This window comes from Salvelinus namaycush, chromosome 40, assembly GCF_016432855.1.
Source record: "Salvelinus namaycush isolate Seneca chromosome 40, SaNama_1.0, whole genome shotgun sequence".
Taxonomy (NCBI): Eukaryota; Metazoa; Chordata; class Actinopteri; order Salmoniformes; family Salmonidae; genus Salvelinus; species Salvelinus namaycush.
The window spans coordinates 8,320,493-8,335,687 of record NC_052346.1 but is presented as its reverse complement, the minus strand read 5'-3'; the positions used below and the strand labels follow the sequence as shown (position 1 = coordinate 8,335,687).

Below are 15,195 nucleotides of genomic sequence, written 5' to 3'. Positions count from 1 at the left end.
GCCAGTGGAGGTAAAACAGACAAGAATGTCAAGCCGAGTCTGCTGAGTAGTTTTAGAATTCAGCCCGGCGCCCCTGCCTGCGCTCTCAAAGAAAAAGCGCTCGAGGGCCATTCTTTTGACTCAGTTAGTGTATTGAAGAAATGAAAAGTAGAAGGAGGAGAGAGGGATTGGATGGGTTCAGGAGGAGTGGGACCTTCTGGCGTGTGTGTGTTGTGTGTGTGTGTCACGTACCTCTGCTTTCTTGCGAGCCTCCACCGCCTTCATGAGCATCCCATGTTGCCGTCTCCTCTCCCTCTCCTAGCAGAGCAGAGAAAACACACACACACACACGTTACACACCGGAGAAGGTGTAACCTCCACAGGTGAAGTCAGAGAGGTGGACAGAAGGAGGAAAACCACCATTCGCCTCCATCAGGGTGAGGTTTTCACATACAGCAACACGTACAGTTGAAGCTGAGGTTAAGAAGACAACGGTACGAATGACGACAACCAGAAAGCATCAGAGGGAGAATGCGGTAGATGGTGAAGACGGGGTCAAAAAGAGAAGTTAGGGTCAAGCTATGATGCCTCTAGGTAAAAAGCTGACGGAACACACGCAAAATGACTGAGTCATCATAGCCACAAGCCAGTCGGATGAAATCAAACATTGCTCTGTGTATCATCCATCTGTTTAGCTGATAGCCGTTCCAGATTGAAAATAGCCTAAACCTATGGGGGGATATTGAGTGAAGGTCTTACAAGGAGACTTCCCTGGTTGAGGATAGATTGTCTCAAAATGTTTAATTGTAAACAAATAGAATTTGATCAACGGCAAAGCGAGGACAGTGACTGTCTGAAAGGGATGGGGAACTCAGTGATGTGATAAACAGAAGTCAATGAAACAAATCCTCTGGATTCTGCTGCATACAGCATGTAGGGCCAGGAGTTTCTCCTGCTCAGGTTAATATTGTTAGGAAAAACTCCTGGCTCTAATCATGTGCAACAGACACGCTCAACAAGCAATAGCCAGCCAGCCAGTCAAGCTGCTGGAGAAGACAGGCAGGTACAGCAATAGACAGCCAGCCAGTCAGAAGACAGGCAGGTACAGATACAGAACAGAGCAGCAGAACGACTCAGGCTACATTCCAAATGGCAAACTCTTCCCTATGTAGTGCACTACTTTTGACCAAAGTAGTGCACTATGAGGTAGTGCACTATGCCATTTCAGACGCAGCCTCAGAGACTCAATGGGACGTAACAGGTGAAAGGGCAGCTCTTTGTGGACGGAGACGGACACAAGCTCAATGTCTGGAACTGGAAAACTCAAGCACTCACAGCCACTCAAAAACAACAGCTAGACGATGGATGTGATGGATGACTCATCGAGAGGAGCGTACTTTCAGACAGTAAGAGTGAGCATGGCAGGGCATGGCCGCCTTTTGCAATGCATTCTGGGGAGTGCGGGGGGAGCTACCGAACCACCGCAGGCGGAGCGAGGTCAGGTGTCTCAGAGCAGATGGAGGCGACACACTGTTGTGTTTGTTTGTTTGTTTGTGTGTTTGTTTGTTTGTTTGTTTTGCTGAAAAAGCCATGCAGAATAATGTAGTATGACTGCAGCCAGTGCTACACTTAATGCATTGCTATGACAACCATATCACAACCAGGAAACACGATGCGGTGTTAGATGTACAAAAATAAACATACCCATACCATATCTAGTCTATGCCTCTCCAACTCCTGGCAGAGAGAGTTGGCAAAGTATTATGGAACAGAAATGACAGCAAAAAAAAACAGATTGTTTAGCAGAAAAATACCCAAAGATCAGAAATAAGCCAATAGAATGGAAACTGACCAAAGAGAAACAGTAAAGGGTTTAATAAAATATCTAGTTACACACAACCTTGAAACCCACACACACGAACACACACACACACACACACCCTGTAAACACTGATCTAGCTGAAGTGTATTTAGTATCATTTCAATCATGTCAGAAGAGACAAGGTGTGCTGCTAAAAAGCGCTAGGTACCTGGTGCTTCAAAATGACTGCATGCTGTCTTCGCATTTCTTTCTCCTTCAGGGGAAGACAGAAAAGATGAGGGGAGAAAATCAATACACTTTCATACAGCCACCATCATGAAAATCACGAGGGCTGATGGGATTTCAGACCATTTTACCGAGGAGCTACAGCTCATGCCTAATCTCATTGTCAGACACATCTCATCTGGAAAAAGCTTTGACATTTTGGTTTACATTGAGATGCTGTGTGTAACACAAACTCTCACCTTTATTCGTTTCTCTGCCTCCATAACTTTGGCATTCGCAACCTCTTCTTTCTTTCTCCGTTTAGCCTGCGAATGCAAATCAGGTCAAATGTCATTTCACTGCCAGACATCTGGACAGACAGACTGACGGACACATGCCACTCCGCCGTTTCGCACCGAGCACTCAAAATATGATATTTTCCTTGTAACAGAAAATGAAACGCATGCCTCACGTGCCAGTCAAATGTGTAGAACACAGAGAGTGAATCATGTATCATTTAAATATGTAATTGCAAACAGCAAAAAAATCCTGTTAAGAGTGGCTTGCCAACCGTGTCAACTCAAATTTGATTTAGTCCTGCTAAAATACTTGAGCTCCTACAGTGTAATTGTGTGTGCAAGGGAAAGATATTTTTTTTCCTACCCACTTATGCTAAACTGTTGCTGTTGTCTGATAAAATAGAAAAAAAATGATTTCTGTCTAATTTAAATATGGTCTGACTCTGAGACAGCTAGTGGAGACAGAGATTTTAATATTCAACAGCCGTCAACCAAGACCAATTTAGCATTAGTTCCATGTGGAATTATGCCTGAGACATTACTCCTTCCAACACTGCGGTATTATTCAGTAATAGGCTTGGGTAAGATTAAAATACTATGGACAGAGTAGACTGAAGGCTCTGGGATGCATTTGAGGAGTGGCGTTCTGCTAATTCAGAGGATATGTTCGGTATTGGGTCAGCTGACTGTAGTACCTCCAGGATCTGTTGTGCCCTCATCTCCTTCTCCAACCTGATCTGTTGAATACGCTTGATCTTCTCCTGGAGAAACACAGAGGTAGGCGGATCAATACACTATGCAAACCAAACGGTGATGCAGTGGTAAAACAAGGATACCTCAGACGGGACGGTTTGACAGGAAGTGGTGCCACATAAAGAATGCCCTACCTGCTGCTTGATGATCTTCATTTGCTCCTTCTGCTTCCTCCTTTCCTCGGCCGCCATGATGGCTGAAAGAGAGACTTTAGGGGCTTAGGTGTTAAGAAATGATTTGCAGCAGTGGTACTGTACATCTCTACAAGAAGACAGTGGGGAATGGTGTATGCACTCAGATGTAGTGTAGTGTACCTTGTTGCTTCCTGGCCTCTTTGGCTGCCCTGGCCATGGCCTGCTTCTCCAGCTTCCTCATCATCTTCATCTGGGCCGCCTGCCTGGCTATTTCTGCAGAGAGAGGTGATGGAACGTTACTGTGTGACCAAACATGTTTGGTAGGTAGCATTCATAGACTTCAAAACGGAGATCTGTTTTTTCTTCTTCTTCTCTCCTCACCTTGGGCCTCCAGTTTGCGTAAGAGTTTTGCCTCGCTGGGGCTAGGCACCTCTGCCCCCAACCCCAGACCCTCTCCCACGTTGGGCGGCCGGCCCTTCCTCCTCCGGGAGCCCTTTCCCCCCTCGGCCCCGCGCTGGCGCTCTGAGTTGGGGGGCCGTCCCCGCCGGCCCTCCATGGCCAGGATATGAGGGATGACGTCCTCGTCCTTCAGCAGACTCCACTGCAGGCCCTGGGGGTAGGACGGAGGCGAAACAACAGGGTAGAGAGGCTGTTAGTGTCGTGTGGGTAATAAACGGCTTCAACATACTTCAGTTGCTTTTATTACTCTACTGTTACTCTAGGATTTACTCTTTAGATCGATCACTCATGACAGAAAAGAGGGCATATCAAAGATCAACATATGCAATGCATAGTGGTATTACTGGACTACAAAGCTAAGAACCAGATAATGGTCCAATTTCTACCTGTGATATGAACACCACTACAATACATTCCATTCACCATTCAGCTAGTTAAACTATCCTACTGTACAGTATATGACTGGTCACCTGTAGAAGTCATGTCAACTGATTATTACATGACTCCCTAGACAAAGGGGGCTAGGGGGTAGGACTACTGGAGTCTATAGCTGATTTCTATCAATGTCCCTGAACTGTTTCAGTCACTATACAGTTTCTACTGTACATGAAATGAGGAAATAAAAAAATGAGACGGGCAATAGATAGATGAAAAGACATCACCTGGGGTCCTTCTCTGGCTTCATAGAAGTCACCAACCATTATCTTTGCACTGAAGCTAAAATTATCGCGTGTGATGCCACTTATTCCATTTCTGGATAGATACTACAGAAGAGAAAATAATGACGTTTGGTGAGACAGGGATATCCAATGTGAAAGTATGTAAAAGTGTGACATTGAATAGCGATCTAGCTACAGAGGCGGAAGCTCTACTACTAAGCATCAAAAGAATTAGGGGGAAATTGAGCAAAAGCACAGTGGGAATCAGAATGCTCTAACGACAGGTCAGCTTTTAGTAGGCAGAGGAAGGGATTGGGGAAATGAACTAAAAGGATTCCAGCTCTTCTCATGTTAAGGTCACAGTTGGCATTGATGCTAAGTGAGCACTAGCGTGAGGGTGAGGCTAGTTGCTAGCGTAAGGCTAGTCTAAGGGGCAGCGTTACTGTTACCTTCATCACATCTGGGTACTGCCTCAACTTCTTCCCGCATGGCGCGTAATACGCCACGTCGCCTTGCATCTTCCCAGACACGCTCTTGATCCGCGTTTCTCTCTGCCAGCTGGAAAACACGTGGACGGAAGGAAACTGTGGGTGAGTGACCGAATGCCCGAGGCTTTGCCATTGCTAGAGAGAGCTTATCAATTCAAGTCTCCACTCTACCTACCCCAACTCCAGAGGTATCCTCAACTCCTGCTCATCCATCACCCTCTTTCTTTTCCCTGCGCCTGGTGAGAGAGAGAAAGAGAGAGAGAGAGAGGGAGGAGAGAGAGAGAGAGGAGAGAGAGACAGAGAGAGAGAGAGAGAGAGAGGAGGGAGAGGAGAGAGAGACAGAGAGAGACAGAGAGAGAGAAGAGAGAGAGAGGAGGGAGAGGAGAGAGAGAGAGAGAGAGAGAGAGAGAGAGAGAGAGAGAGAGAGAGAGAGAGAAGAGAGAGAGAGAGAGAGAGAGAGAGAGAGGGGGGGGGGGGGAGAGGAGAGAGAGACAGAGAGAGAGAAGAGAGAGAGAGGAGGGAGAGAGAGAGAGAGAGAGAGAGAGGAGAGAGAGAACCCATTAGTCAAACTGAACAATACACAGTCACAGCCTTCTCTCCATAGCCCTAAACACCCACCCATAGCCACAGCATCCCAGTACTGAATATGAGCAGTGTTTCGTTGTGTGAGACAAACGGGGCTGCTGGGGCTCACTCCACTATGCAGGCCTTTCAGATCAAAGGTGTGCCTTCTCCTATTGACTGTAGCGCTGCCCCGAGCGTGTCCCCTGTGTCTCTAACCCACCAGCTGTGGCCATGAGAGTGCCTTATTGTTTCTGCGTTCCCTTTATTTAACCAGGTAGAGTATTGAGAAACTCCGTGCTCTGAAAGCAACTTAAGGAAATTACTCAAAATATGTCCTGAAAAATCACTAACATTCCTATGTGAATTTGATGGGCAGTGAAGCATGTTGAATTGAAACGTGCTTAGGAAGATCGGAATCTCTGTGTGTGTTCTTTCCTTTCCTAAGCTGGGTAATCTCCCAGTGCTGAGAGAGAGAGGGAGGAGAGGAGAGGGGAAAGAAAGAAAGAAAGCTTGGGCACGGCAGAAGTGCCAAACAAGTTGTCAGGCCTGTTAAGCCCAAGGACATGCACCTACAGGAACCCAGGCCTGTTAAGCCAGCCAACCGCCCGGCTAACTAAAAATAGACCCCCCTTTTCCTCTCCCTGTTTTCTCCCCACAACCATCTGAAGATGATAGCATATAATGATGAGCTTAGCTATTCCAGTGTGGCTACGTGTCCTCAACAGTTAAAGGTACAGCTAGGTGGTTTTGCAGACTGGTTTTGTGCTTGAGCTGTATGAGTAGCTTTGGCAGAGTAGGTAAAGAAGTTGGCCATATCAACTGGTACAGGGTCAGATATTTTGTCATCCCCCGAATGGTTAAGGTTAGGATAGGGGTTAGGGTAATCTGATGCTAGATTTGCAGTTATGGGGCAATTTAAAACTTGAGCGGCTTTGACAATGTACCAGGCGTTTAGGTTGCCTGCGGTTACCTGGGGGCATGGCCAGGGAGTAGGAGGAGGAAGGAGAGCTGTGATAGGCCAAGGCACTGGAGCTGGTGACGATGTTGGGCGTCTTGATGACCTGCAGGTTGAGCGGGGAGCAGTTGGTGGCTGTGTGATTGGTTGAGTTGCTCAGTAAGGAGGCGTGGCCTTTGGTTAGCTTGAGTGGGGTCTTCTCCCTCTTGGAGGCGGAGCCTGAAGATGGCAGCTTCAGCTTCGGGTCCTTCAGTTTGCCACCGGAGACGTCCGCGTCGCTGTCCGAGTTACTGTCAGAATCTGAGAGGAGGGTACCAGAAAGAGAGGGGTTATCACTGGGAGACTCAGCAATGGTTGAATAGCGTTCACTATTGTACATCACCGTAACCCCAAAAATACTGTACACTACAAATATTGCATGTGCCTTCCATTAGGACGGTCAGAACGGTAGGTATCTAACCTGACAAGCTGTCATCCGAGTCCTCCTCATCATCCTCCAAATCATCCAGATCATCATCATCATCATCGTCGTCGTCGTCGTCATCCTCAACAGAGTCATCCGAGTCCTTGCTGCTAGGGAGACCGGGGAGACCTGGGAGGCCGGCCTCGGCCCCTCTGAACAGGTCCACCAGAGACTGCACCAGGTGACTCTGAGAGAGGCCCTTCCAGGCTGCCATGGGGGCCAGAGCATGGGCCTGAACCTGGAGGTTAGGGGCCTGGAGCTTAGGGGTCTTGGGGGCCTTGATCTTCCTGGGGCCCCGGGCCGTGGCCGGTGAGGGTGAGGTAGCGGGCCGCGCCGGGGGGCCCTGAGAGGAGGCCGAGTGGGCCCTTCCGCCGGTGCTGAGGTTGACGGGCAGCGAGAGGGACGCCCCTGCCCCAGAGAGGTCCTTGTTGGAGTCCTTGCGGGGCTTGGTGATAAGGGCCAGCGGTGCGTCCTGAGCGGTGGTGCTTTGGATGACTCCGTTGGGGTGGGCAGCCAGGCCCAGGAGAGCGCTGGACAGGAAGAGGTTGGAGTGGTTGTTCTGGGGGGGAGGGGGGAGGGGAGCAGGGGGCAACTTGGTGCTTCTGCCACCGCCACCCAGACTCTCCGGGGAGGACAGCTTGGGGGGCGGCAAGGAGGATGACTTCACCCCAGCAGCCTTCCGAGAGGTTCTGTGACCCTGCTGCTTCTTGGGCTGCGCCGCCGGGAACGTCTGGCCTTGCGAGAGTAAAGACTGGAACGGAGGGAGGGCGGGAGGGAAGGAGGGAGGGCGGGCAGGAGGGAGGGAGGGGGATAAAACAAGGGAAAAGAAAAGAGAAAACAGCATAATTGTGCCAGCTGTCAATTTGCATCTACGTCGATTATTCAAGCTGGTGATGAAGCACAATGCCTGGCTCACTCTGTCTCACTGTGCCCAGGACAGAAGCCTGGAGACAATTGCATATAACAAGGCAATAACCACAGCCATTGTACTAAGTAAAGAGTAAAACCGCTGAGAAGCGGCTTCCAGTTCCCATATCTCACTCAGTTATGAGTCTGTGAAAAGTGTTAGCGTCATGCATCTGTGTTTTACTTTAAACAGCATAATGGCAGATTTTATAGAACGACAGTCACGTTTGGCGTTGCACCGTGTTTCAGCAAACACAGGTAAGGGCTTCGACATGTACATTCAACGAGATGTGATATCAAGTGAAACAAATCCATTTCACAGACCATGCAATACAGTAACAGTTTCTGAACCACTGGGGGAATGCAGAGGCCTTTGGTTAAAAAATAACCTCCCCACCAGTCAAATAGAACAGGGGAGAAGACCAGATTTCCACTTCTAGCGGGCTGCAGCAATAGGAATTAGCTTAATCAATTAACTACTATTTCCATTACCATTTCGACTACATGCGCGAGGTCCACAATGCACTGTAGAAGGTGATAAATATGTATATGTTCTATCTAGTTGTGAATGTATTAAATGGAGAGTAAAACGGTAGTAAATACATAGAGTAGCTATATGTGCCGTCTGCTTTGCTGAGGTAATGAGGCCAAAAGCATTGACCTTTTGGTTGACCTTTTGGTTTACAGGCTGAGCAGCACAGCGGGACACCCAATCAAACGACTCAGACAGGACTGCCACTTCCCTCTCTGACTCCCTCTGGCTGGAAGCAGCCCTCTTACTGCAGCTCATCTACAATATGTTACCATGAATACCGACAACCTTCTAACTGTGAAAGGAGAAACGGTTTCATGTTCGACCGATGATCCAAATGAGGTGAAAAGCTAAGCTAGCCAGTAACCAATCTGTGGTATTATTTGACCATGGGGAAAAAGAGCTACTGTGTGAATAATGGGATTTTTTATTTGTATTTATTTTATTTAACCTTTATTTAACTAGGCAAGTCATACTTGATACCATATTCCTTGCTAGTGGCTGGGCAGAGAGGACACTGGACCAACCTGTTTGAGCCTGAATTCGTTGATTTGAGAGAGTGAATCCTCCAGCAGCTTCCTCTTACTGGCTTTCCCACTGCCAGGTGTCTTCAGAGGCTTGGGCTGCTGGGAGTTGGCCATGGGCGACGTGAGGAGAGGGAAGGATTGAGGCGAGGAGGACAGGGGTACGGAGCGGGACAGGGAAGTGCAGAGGGACAGGGGCAGGTTCTGCGGCGAGGAGGGCAGGAGCTTGGGCGGCTTGGGGGAGGATGTGGTGCGTCCTTTGGGCGAGGTGATGAGGGGGATTGGCGAGGCAGAGAGGGGTGATGGGGAGGTTTCCCTGCGGGGTTGGGTGAGGAGAGCCAGGGGCTTGGAGCTGGCTGCTAGGCCCGTGGACTGGATGACACTGAGGTGCTGCTGGAGACCCTCCTCCCTGGGCCGGGAGGTCTGGAGGGACAGGGGGGAGCTCTGGGACAGGGTAGGAGGAGAGGGGCAGTGCTGTGAGGGGACCAGGATGGGGGGGTCGGAGGGTAGGCTGTGGGGCAGGTTGTTCCTCTTGTCTTGGGCCTCCTTCATGCCTGAGCTTAGTGTCCCGATCTGGGGAGGGAGGGGAGGAGAGGAAGCCCGCTGTTAGCTCACCCCGGAGCACATCACAGACATAAGTAGCTACACACTACCAGTACTATTCACGATCACTGTACCTTCATTTTTTTCTTCGCCCGCCTCGCCTTCTCCTTCTCAGAGTTCCACGCCTCACACTTTCCATCCTCTTCCTCATCTTCATCATCGTCGTCATCATCATCGTCGTCGTCCTCTTCCCCTCCGAGGTCCTCCAGGTCGCTGCTGATGGCTCCGTTGCTGGAGCTGTCCGAGGAAGAGCCTGATTCGCTGTCACTGACCCCAGCGACCTCTGCTGGCTTTTTACTGGGCTTCTGCATTAAGGCAGAGAGGCTGTCAATCAATAAAGCACCCAGTGTACATTTTGACCACTTGATTTTTGTTTCTAAACTGAAAATGGAAAACTTAAAACGTTCAAAATAGACCCCAAGTCAAATACTTAAGGCTTTACTATAGCTATAGACAGGTTGGCTTTTACCAACACAACCGACGTGTGCAAAACTGTTGGCTTAGACTGTTGACAACATGTCAACTATATTTCATCTCCAAATGTTTATTGAAAACATAAATACAATTGTATAATGACCACTATCGAATTTGTTTCCATATAAGCATTGACATGAAATCTGGCAAAACACCTCAAAACAAGACACGGTATCAATAACAAGATACAACGAGCTGAAACGAGCTACCTACGACATGGCAGCTTCTTGTCATTGTTGCTAGCTATCTGAGCGTTCAGAATCATAACGATTCCGGCCGCTTCCGGCCACATCGATGTGCGTGCATCACTTTCGTGACGTTGTCATCAGTAATCTAGAGCCACTACATCATTGAGCTGACCTTGTCTTTAGGTTTGTGAGGTACTTTCTCCAGCTGTAGCTCTGCTGTGTGGCTCTGGCTGTGAGGGCTGCTCCTGGGGCCCCTGGCCTTGGGGCCCTTAACAGACTGGGAGGCACCCAGAGATGGGGACGCGTTCATGGAGTAAGACCCATGCATGGTTGGGGAGGAGACCCCACTTCCGTTCACTGCCCCGTTCACCCCTGAAATCGCACAGAAAGAGGCACAGCACACTGTTACATATCATCTCAATCTCATCTGAGCAACGAGACATTGCAAGTAAAAACGCTAAAGAAATATCCGGGGTTCTTCTGAATGTGGAAACAGACTAAAAAGCCTTATGAAAATCTAGATTTACGCGTATCTCATTTAGGCATGCTGAACATGGCGTGAGCACAACATGAGTGGTTTACATAATAAAAGATAAATTAAAAGATAGCATCAAATTAAAAAAGTAGATTGAGAGAGAAAGGGTACAGAGAGAAAGAGAGCGAGAGAGACAGAGAAAGAGACAGAGAGAGACAGAGACAGAGAGACAGAGAGACAGAGAGCAAGAGAGAGAGAGTGTGTGAGAAAGACAGAGCGAGAGAGAAAAAAGACAGAGAGTAGAAGAAGAAAAAAGCCTACACATACGCCATTAACTGAGACTGGAAGTCATTATAAGGTTCTCGACGGGAGAAATCTCCTCACGGAGCCGGAGACTGCCGAGACTAGGGAGCCTCTCACTTAATCCCTGTGAACAGTTTCCACCACCTGCTTACAGGAATGATTAATTCATTCACATCTCTCGCAATTGCCAGAGGGGTAAAAAAAAATACGTTGCGCTTTAAATACCTCACCCTCTTAAGGGTACCTTTTATTTCCTGGCGGTAAAATCATTTGCTGCTTTTGAACAGGTGTGAGAAGCTCCTTCACACTCTGTGCCAATATACAGGTACAATACAATACATATTTCCCCCTGATGAGCACAGGAAGTGTCGCAATGATCACCTTTGTTCTAAGGTGTTATTATCTGTATAGGTCAGAATGAAGCACTTGGAACGGTTCAATGTAAGAAGGAGGGGCGTAGCTATACCTTTGGGGATCTGTCCGTTTTTGCTGGGGGTCCTGGAGGGGGGTTGCATGGGGCTGTGGTTCTGCTGGATGTGGGGGGTGAACATTGTGGGGAGGCCCAGGAACGGGGGGAGGAAGGCTGCTGCCCCCCTACTGTGGGCCTCTGCTGCTCGCCACCATTCTGATGAAGAGAGAGGACAAGGAGGAGGACCTCGACATGTCAGTGTCATTCTGTCTCATCCACTAACTTCAGTACTGTATATCAATTACAATCACCTAAAGAGTATTAGAAGTTAGCACACCCTTAAATACTGATTAGTCATGCTGTTTCATTCATCTGCTGTTCAGGTCAAGTAAATCTCCTGGACCCAATCATGTTACATCTGTCCAGGCGCCACACCCGGGCCCCTCCTCTTACCTGTCAGAGCCCCCAGCTGGGGGTGTGCGGCCAGGGCAGCAGACATCCCCAAGGACCCCAGAGAACCCAGGGACCCCAACGACCCCAGGCCTCCAAACTCTGGGCGTCCTGAGCTAGTGGTGTACAGGCCGAAGGCTGGGTGGCTGACCAGGGGGAAGGCACTTGACAACGTGTAGGGCTGCTGGTCGCTCATCGCCCCATACAAACGACCTGATGGACAAACAGTACAACAAAAAACTATACATCAATCAAATGTACGTATTAAGGCCTTTTTACTTCAGTAGTCACATAAGCAGTTGTCACATGACTCATTGTGTATCTATTATTACGTGTTTTATTTTTCTATTATTTCTCTATTTTCTTTCTCTCTGCGTTGTTGGGAAGGGCCCGTGAGTCAGCATATCACTGTTAGTCCACACCTGTTGTTTACAAACCATGTGACGAATAACATTTGATTTGATCAGCAGTGTGCTTCTGTTTGGGGTATAAATAAACTGAATTGAATTCAGAGATGACGTGAGGGTTCGTCGTGCCCTCGAAATACCCTGACTCGCTGGCTTCTTAGGTATTCATCCCTTCTGTGTGTTCAAGTTTAATGACGTTTCCTCTTCTCCCCCTACAGGTTTTCTGCTGGGTAAGGTGATGTTTTATGTATATTCAACAAGACATTAGGCAGCGTAAAGGACAAAGATTGCCCTGGATTGGAGCTTGACAGGATTACACATGCTTGTTTCAAACACAGAACAGAGCAGCTCAGATCGGAGTGACTGAGACAGAGACACTACTCAGAGGGAGAGAGAGTGACTGAGACAGAGACACTACTCAGAGGGAGAGAGAGTGACTGAGACAGAGACACTACTCAGAGGGAGAGAGAGTGACTGAGACAGAGACACTACTCAGAGGGGAGACGCGCATCCTGCATGTTCTAGATCGACGGAGCTCTAGGCTGTACTTCAGTAGGGGAGAGAGAGAGAGAGGAAGACAAAAAGAGCAATCCCAGTCGACAATTCATATGATATTTTCTGACGGGGAGCTGATTTGTTTAATTGGGCTACAAAGAGAACGTTCTTAGGGGCAGAGCAAAAACTAAGCCGCGAGAAATTACCATAAGTATTCGAGTTTTGTATTTACCAAGAAACTTGAAACTGATGCGGGCTGAGCAGCGGGACATTTGGACCGCTGGGAGTGTAATTGAAGTGTTTCTGCAGGTACGGTATAGGACTGATCCTTCCATGCTACTCCATTATGTCTATCACCATGCAAATTAAACGAGCTCAAATAGGCTGAATCAGTGGTAGAGCGAATAACAAGCGAGTCGCGGTCCTTCAATACATCAGTGTGTGGTGTTTGAGAGGCGTACCTGCGGTAGAGCCTGCTCCTAATACTTTCCTCCAAACCTTTTCTGATTTAAATTTCAGCAGCACACTGCCCAAAAAAAGAGTAACACTTCAACACGATCGTCATCAAGCTTTCCCCTAAACCTGAGTACAATCATTTCTGGCAGGGCAAGCGGAGTGCGTTGTCTCCTCGCACAGTCAGATGCAATTTGGTCTGAGCATATTTCATGCAAATTCAATTTCCATTACAGAAGGGTGAGAGAGAGAGAGAGAGAGAGAGAGAGAGAGAGAGAGAGAGAGAGAGAGAGAGAGAGAGAGAGAGAGAGAGAGAGAGAGAGAGAGAGAGAGAGAGAGAGAGAGAGAGAGAGAGAGAGAGAGAGAGAGAGAGAGAGAGAGAGAGAGAGAGAGAGAGAGAGAGAGAGAGAGAGAGAGAGAGAGAGAGAGAGAGAGAGAGAGAGAGAGAGAGAGAGAGAGAGAGAGAGAGGCTGCGGCGGGGCGAAGCCTAGCTCTCTTTGAGCCAGGTAATACGTATGCATAAAAAGTGATGACAGGAGATATAAAGTGTTATTCACTGAGCTTGTGAAAATGCCAACCTACAACACGCCCAGTGAGTGGGCGTGTTGAGGGTAAATGTTGTTGAGGGTAAATGGCTGAGATGATCAAGGGAATCGAATTAAAATGTCCTTATAGCATCATATTACATAGCATAACTGTCTGGTTGGTTAATCCTGAGTTCGAATTACATTATCTCACTTACAGAAGAGAGGAAAGTGTTCATGTTCCAACTCTTCGACATTAGGCCGGACTGTGCACCTACAATATCATAAAATGTGCACAAAGGCCACCGTAGCCCTAATGCTGGGAGCATCTTTTCAACAGCAATTTAGGACTAACGAAAAATGTACATGTGTGATTTCCCTGGAGACAGATTCCTAAAATGGCCTAAATGCTACCACCATATTGTAAACCAGTAATATGGAAGTCTAAGGAGATTGAGGAAGATATCTTCGGGATCACAATAGGCTAATAAAAAGGTTTATTTGCATGTGGGAAGCGGAGTTGAAATGCTCAGTGGGAGCTGGGGAGTGTCAGCCAGCGTGCCAGAGTGGTGTGGCGACACATGAGAAAATGCCCTTTGAGCCGGCTTCAAGGCCCTAGTCTTCGCAGTCTGCTGCACCACGACAGAGGAGAGAAATACCTTGTGTACTTCATTAGAATATGCTGAATATGGAGTGCCTTGCCTTGCCAAAGTCAGCTAGCGGATACGGAGACAAATGACTGAAAATACAAAACACAACCCCCGAAAGGCCAGCAGCAAGCAGCCACTTCCGTCGCGTCTCCCTCCCGCCAAAACCCCGCCCGTCACTCTCGCCTCGACCGACCTTCCCCGAGCAACAGAGTGACATCTGCAAATGCCTTTTCAATATTAATGCGCTTCCAGCTGGAGAATAATTTAATCAGAAATTTGGAGAAGAGAGCAGCAGAGCAGAAATACAGGATTACCTGATATCCTTTCTCTCACTCTCCTCCACCCTCCTCCTCCACTCTCTCTGACAAACTCACTGCATTCTAAAAAAGCGCTGGGCCCTTTTTTTTTCGTGTTCGGAGGATGCTAGCCGAAGGGGGATTAATTTGTTGTTTGCTGCAGTCAATCAAATTTCCATGGACAGATTTAAAGTTAATTGCATCCGTGAGCCGATCCCAGTAGGAAAGACTGCTACATGCGCCCGGGCTTTTTCAAAGTGATATCCTCATCAATGACACACTGCATGCCCCTCCCCCCCACCCCACCCCCCTCCTCCCCATCTCCTTCCACCACTGTTCTTGCTCATCTGAGATTTCTTCAATGTTTTTCTCAAGTAGTATTGGCAGGTTGGCAAAAGACCTTGAATTAATTCCTCTGCTCTGCTGATACCTCTGTGACAAGAATCCGCCACGACATCAAATAGTTCCAACAGCTATCATATGACAATAGAGGAGTGTTATTACTGTTAAAATGGCTCCTAGTTACCGAATCTGAAGTCACAGCCACATGTTCCACAGAGTGGCTATTCCTTTAATTGTGACTAGTGTAGGTGGCAGGAAGACAAATGTACCATCATGTTTCAACAGCTTTAAAAGCGTGTTGAACAAGTACTGTACGTCAGGCTATGAGAAATTAAAAACTACAGAAATGCATCTCAATATGAAACCAAAACAAAGCTGTGGAACG

At 48.0% G+C, this 15,195-nt stretch overlaps 1 protein-coding gene across 7 annotated transcripts in view; it reads right to left on the bottom strand.

Moving 5' to 3' along the window:
* The window catches only part of LOC120033107 (bromodomain adjacent to zinc finger domain protein 2B-like), a 68,944-nt gene that overhangs the window by 11,094 nt on the left and 42,655 nt on the right, over window positions 1–15,195 (bottom strand). Inside the window, exons 4-21 of one of the 7 annotated variants that reach the window (XM_038979359.1) lie at window positions 11,647–11,856; window positions 11,251–11,409; window positions 10,179–10,378; window positions 9,419–9,649; window positions 8,745–9,314; window positions 6,777–7,530; window positions 6,332–6,616; window positions 4,973–5,033; window positions 4,759–4,867; window positions 4,313–4,414; window positions 3,573–3,801; window positions 3,372–3,464; window positions 3,192–3,265; window positions 3,000–3,065; window positions 2,266–2,331; window positions 2,010–2,054; window positions 1,690–1,716; window positions 232–297 (exon numbers count right to left, since the gene is read on the bottom strand). In XM_038979359.1, the coding sequence (XP_038835287.1) occupies window positions 232–297; window positions 1,690–1,716; window positions 2,010–2,054; window positions 2,266–2,331; window positions 3,000–3,065; window positions 3,192–3,265; window positions 3,372–3,464; window positions 3,573–3,801; window positions 4,313–4,414; window positions 4,759–4,867; window positions 4,973–5,033; window positions 6,332–6,616; window positions 6,777–7,530; window positions 8,745–9,314; window positions 9,419–9,649; window positions 10,179–10,378; window positions 11,251–11,409; window positions 11,647–11,856 (3,347 nt within the window). The remainder of the gene's footprint in view (window positions 1–231; window positions 298–1,689; window positions 1,717–2,009; window positions 2,055–2,265; window positions 2,332–2,999; window positions 3,066–3,191; window positions 3,266–3,371; window positions 3,465–3,572; window positions 3,802–4,312; window positions 4,415–4,758; window positions 4,868–4,972; window positions 5,034–6,331; window positions 6,617–6,776; window positions 7,531–8,744; window positions 9,315–9,418; window positions 9,650–10,178; window positions 10,379–11,250; window positions 11,410–11,646; window positions 11,857–15,195) is intronic. The other 6 variants (XM_038979360.1, XM_038979361.1, XM_038979362.1 and 3 more) reach the window with 6 other exon arrangements.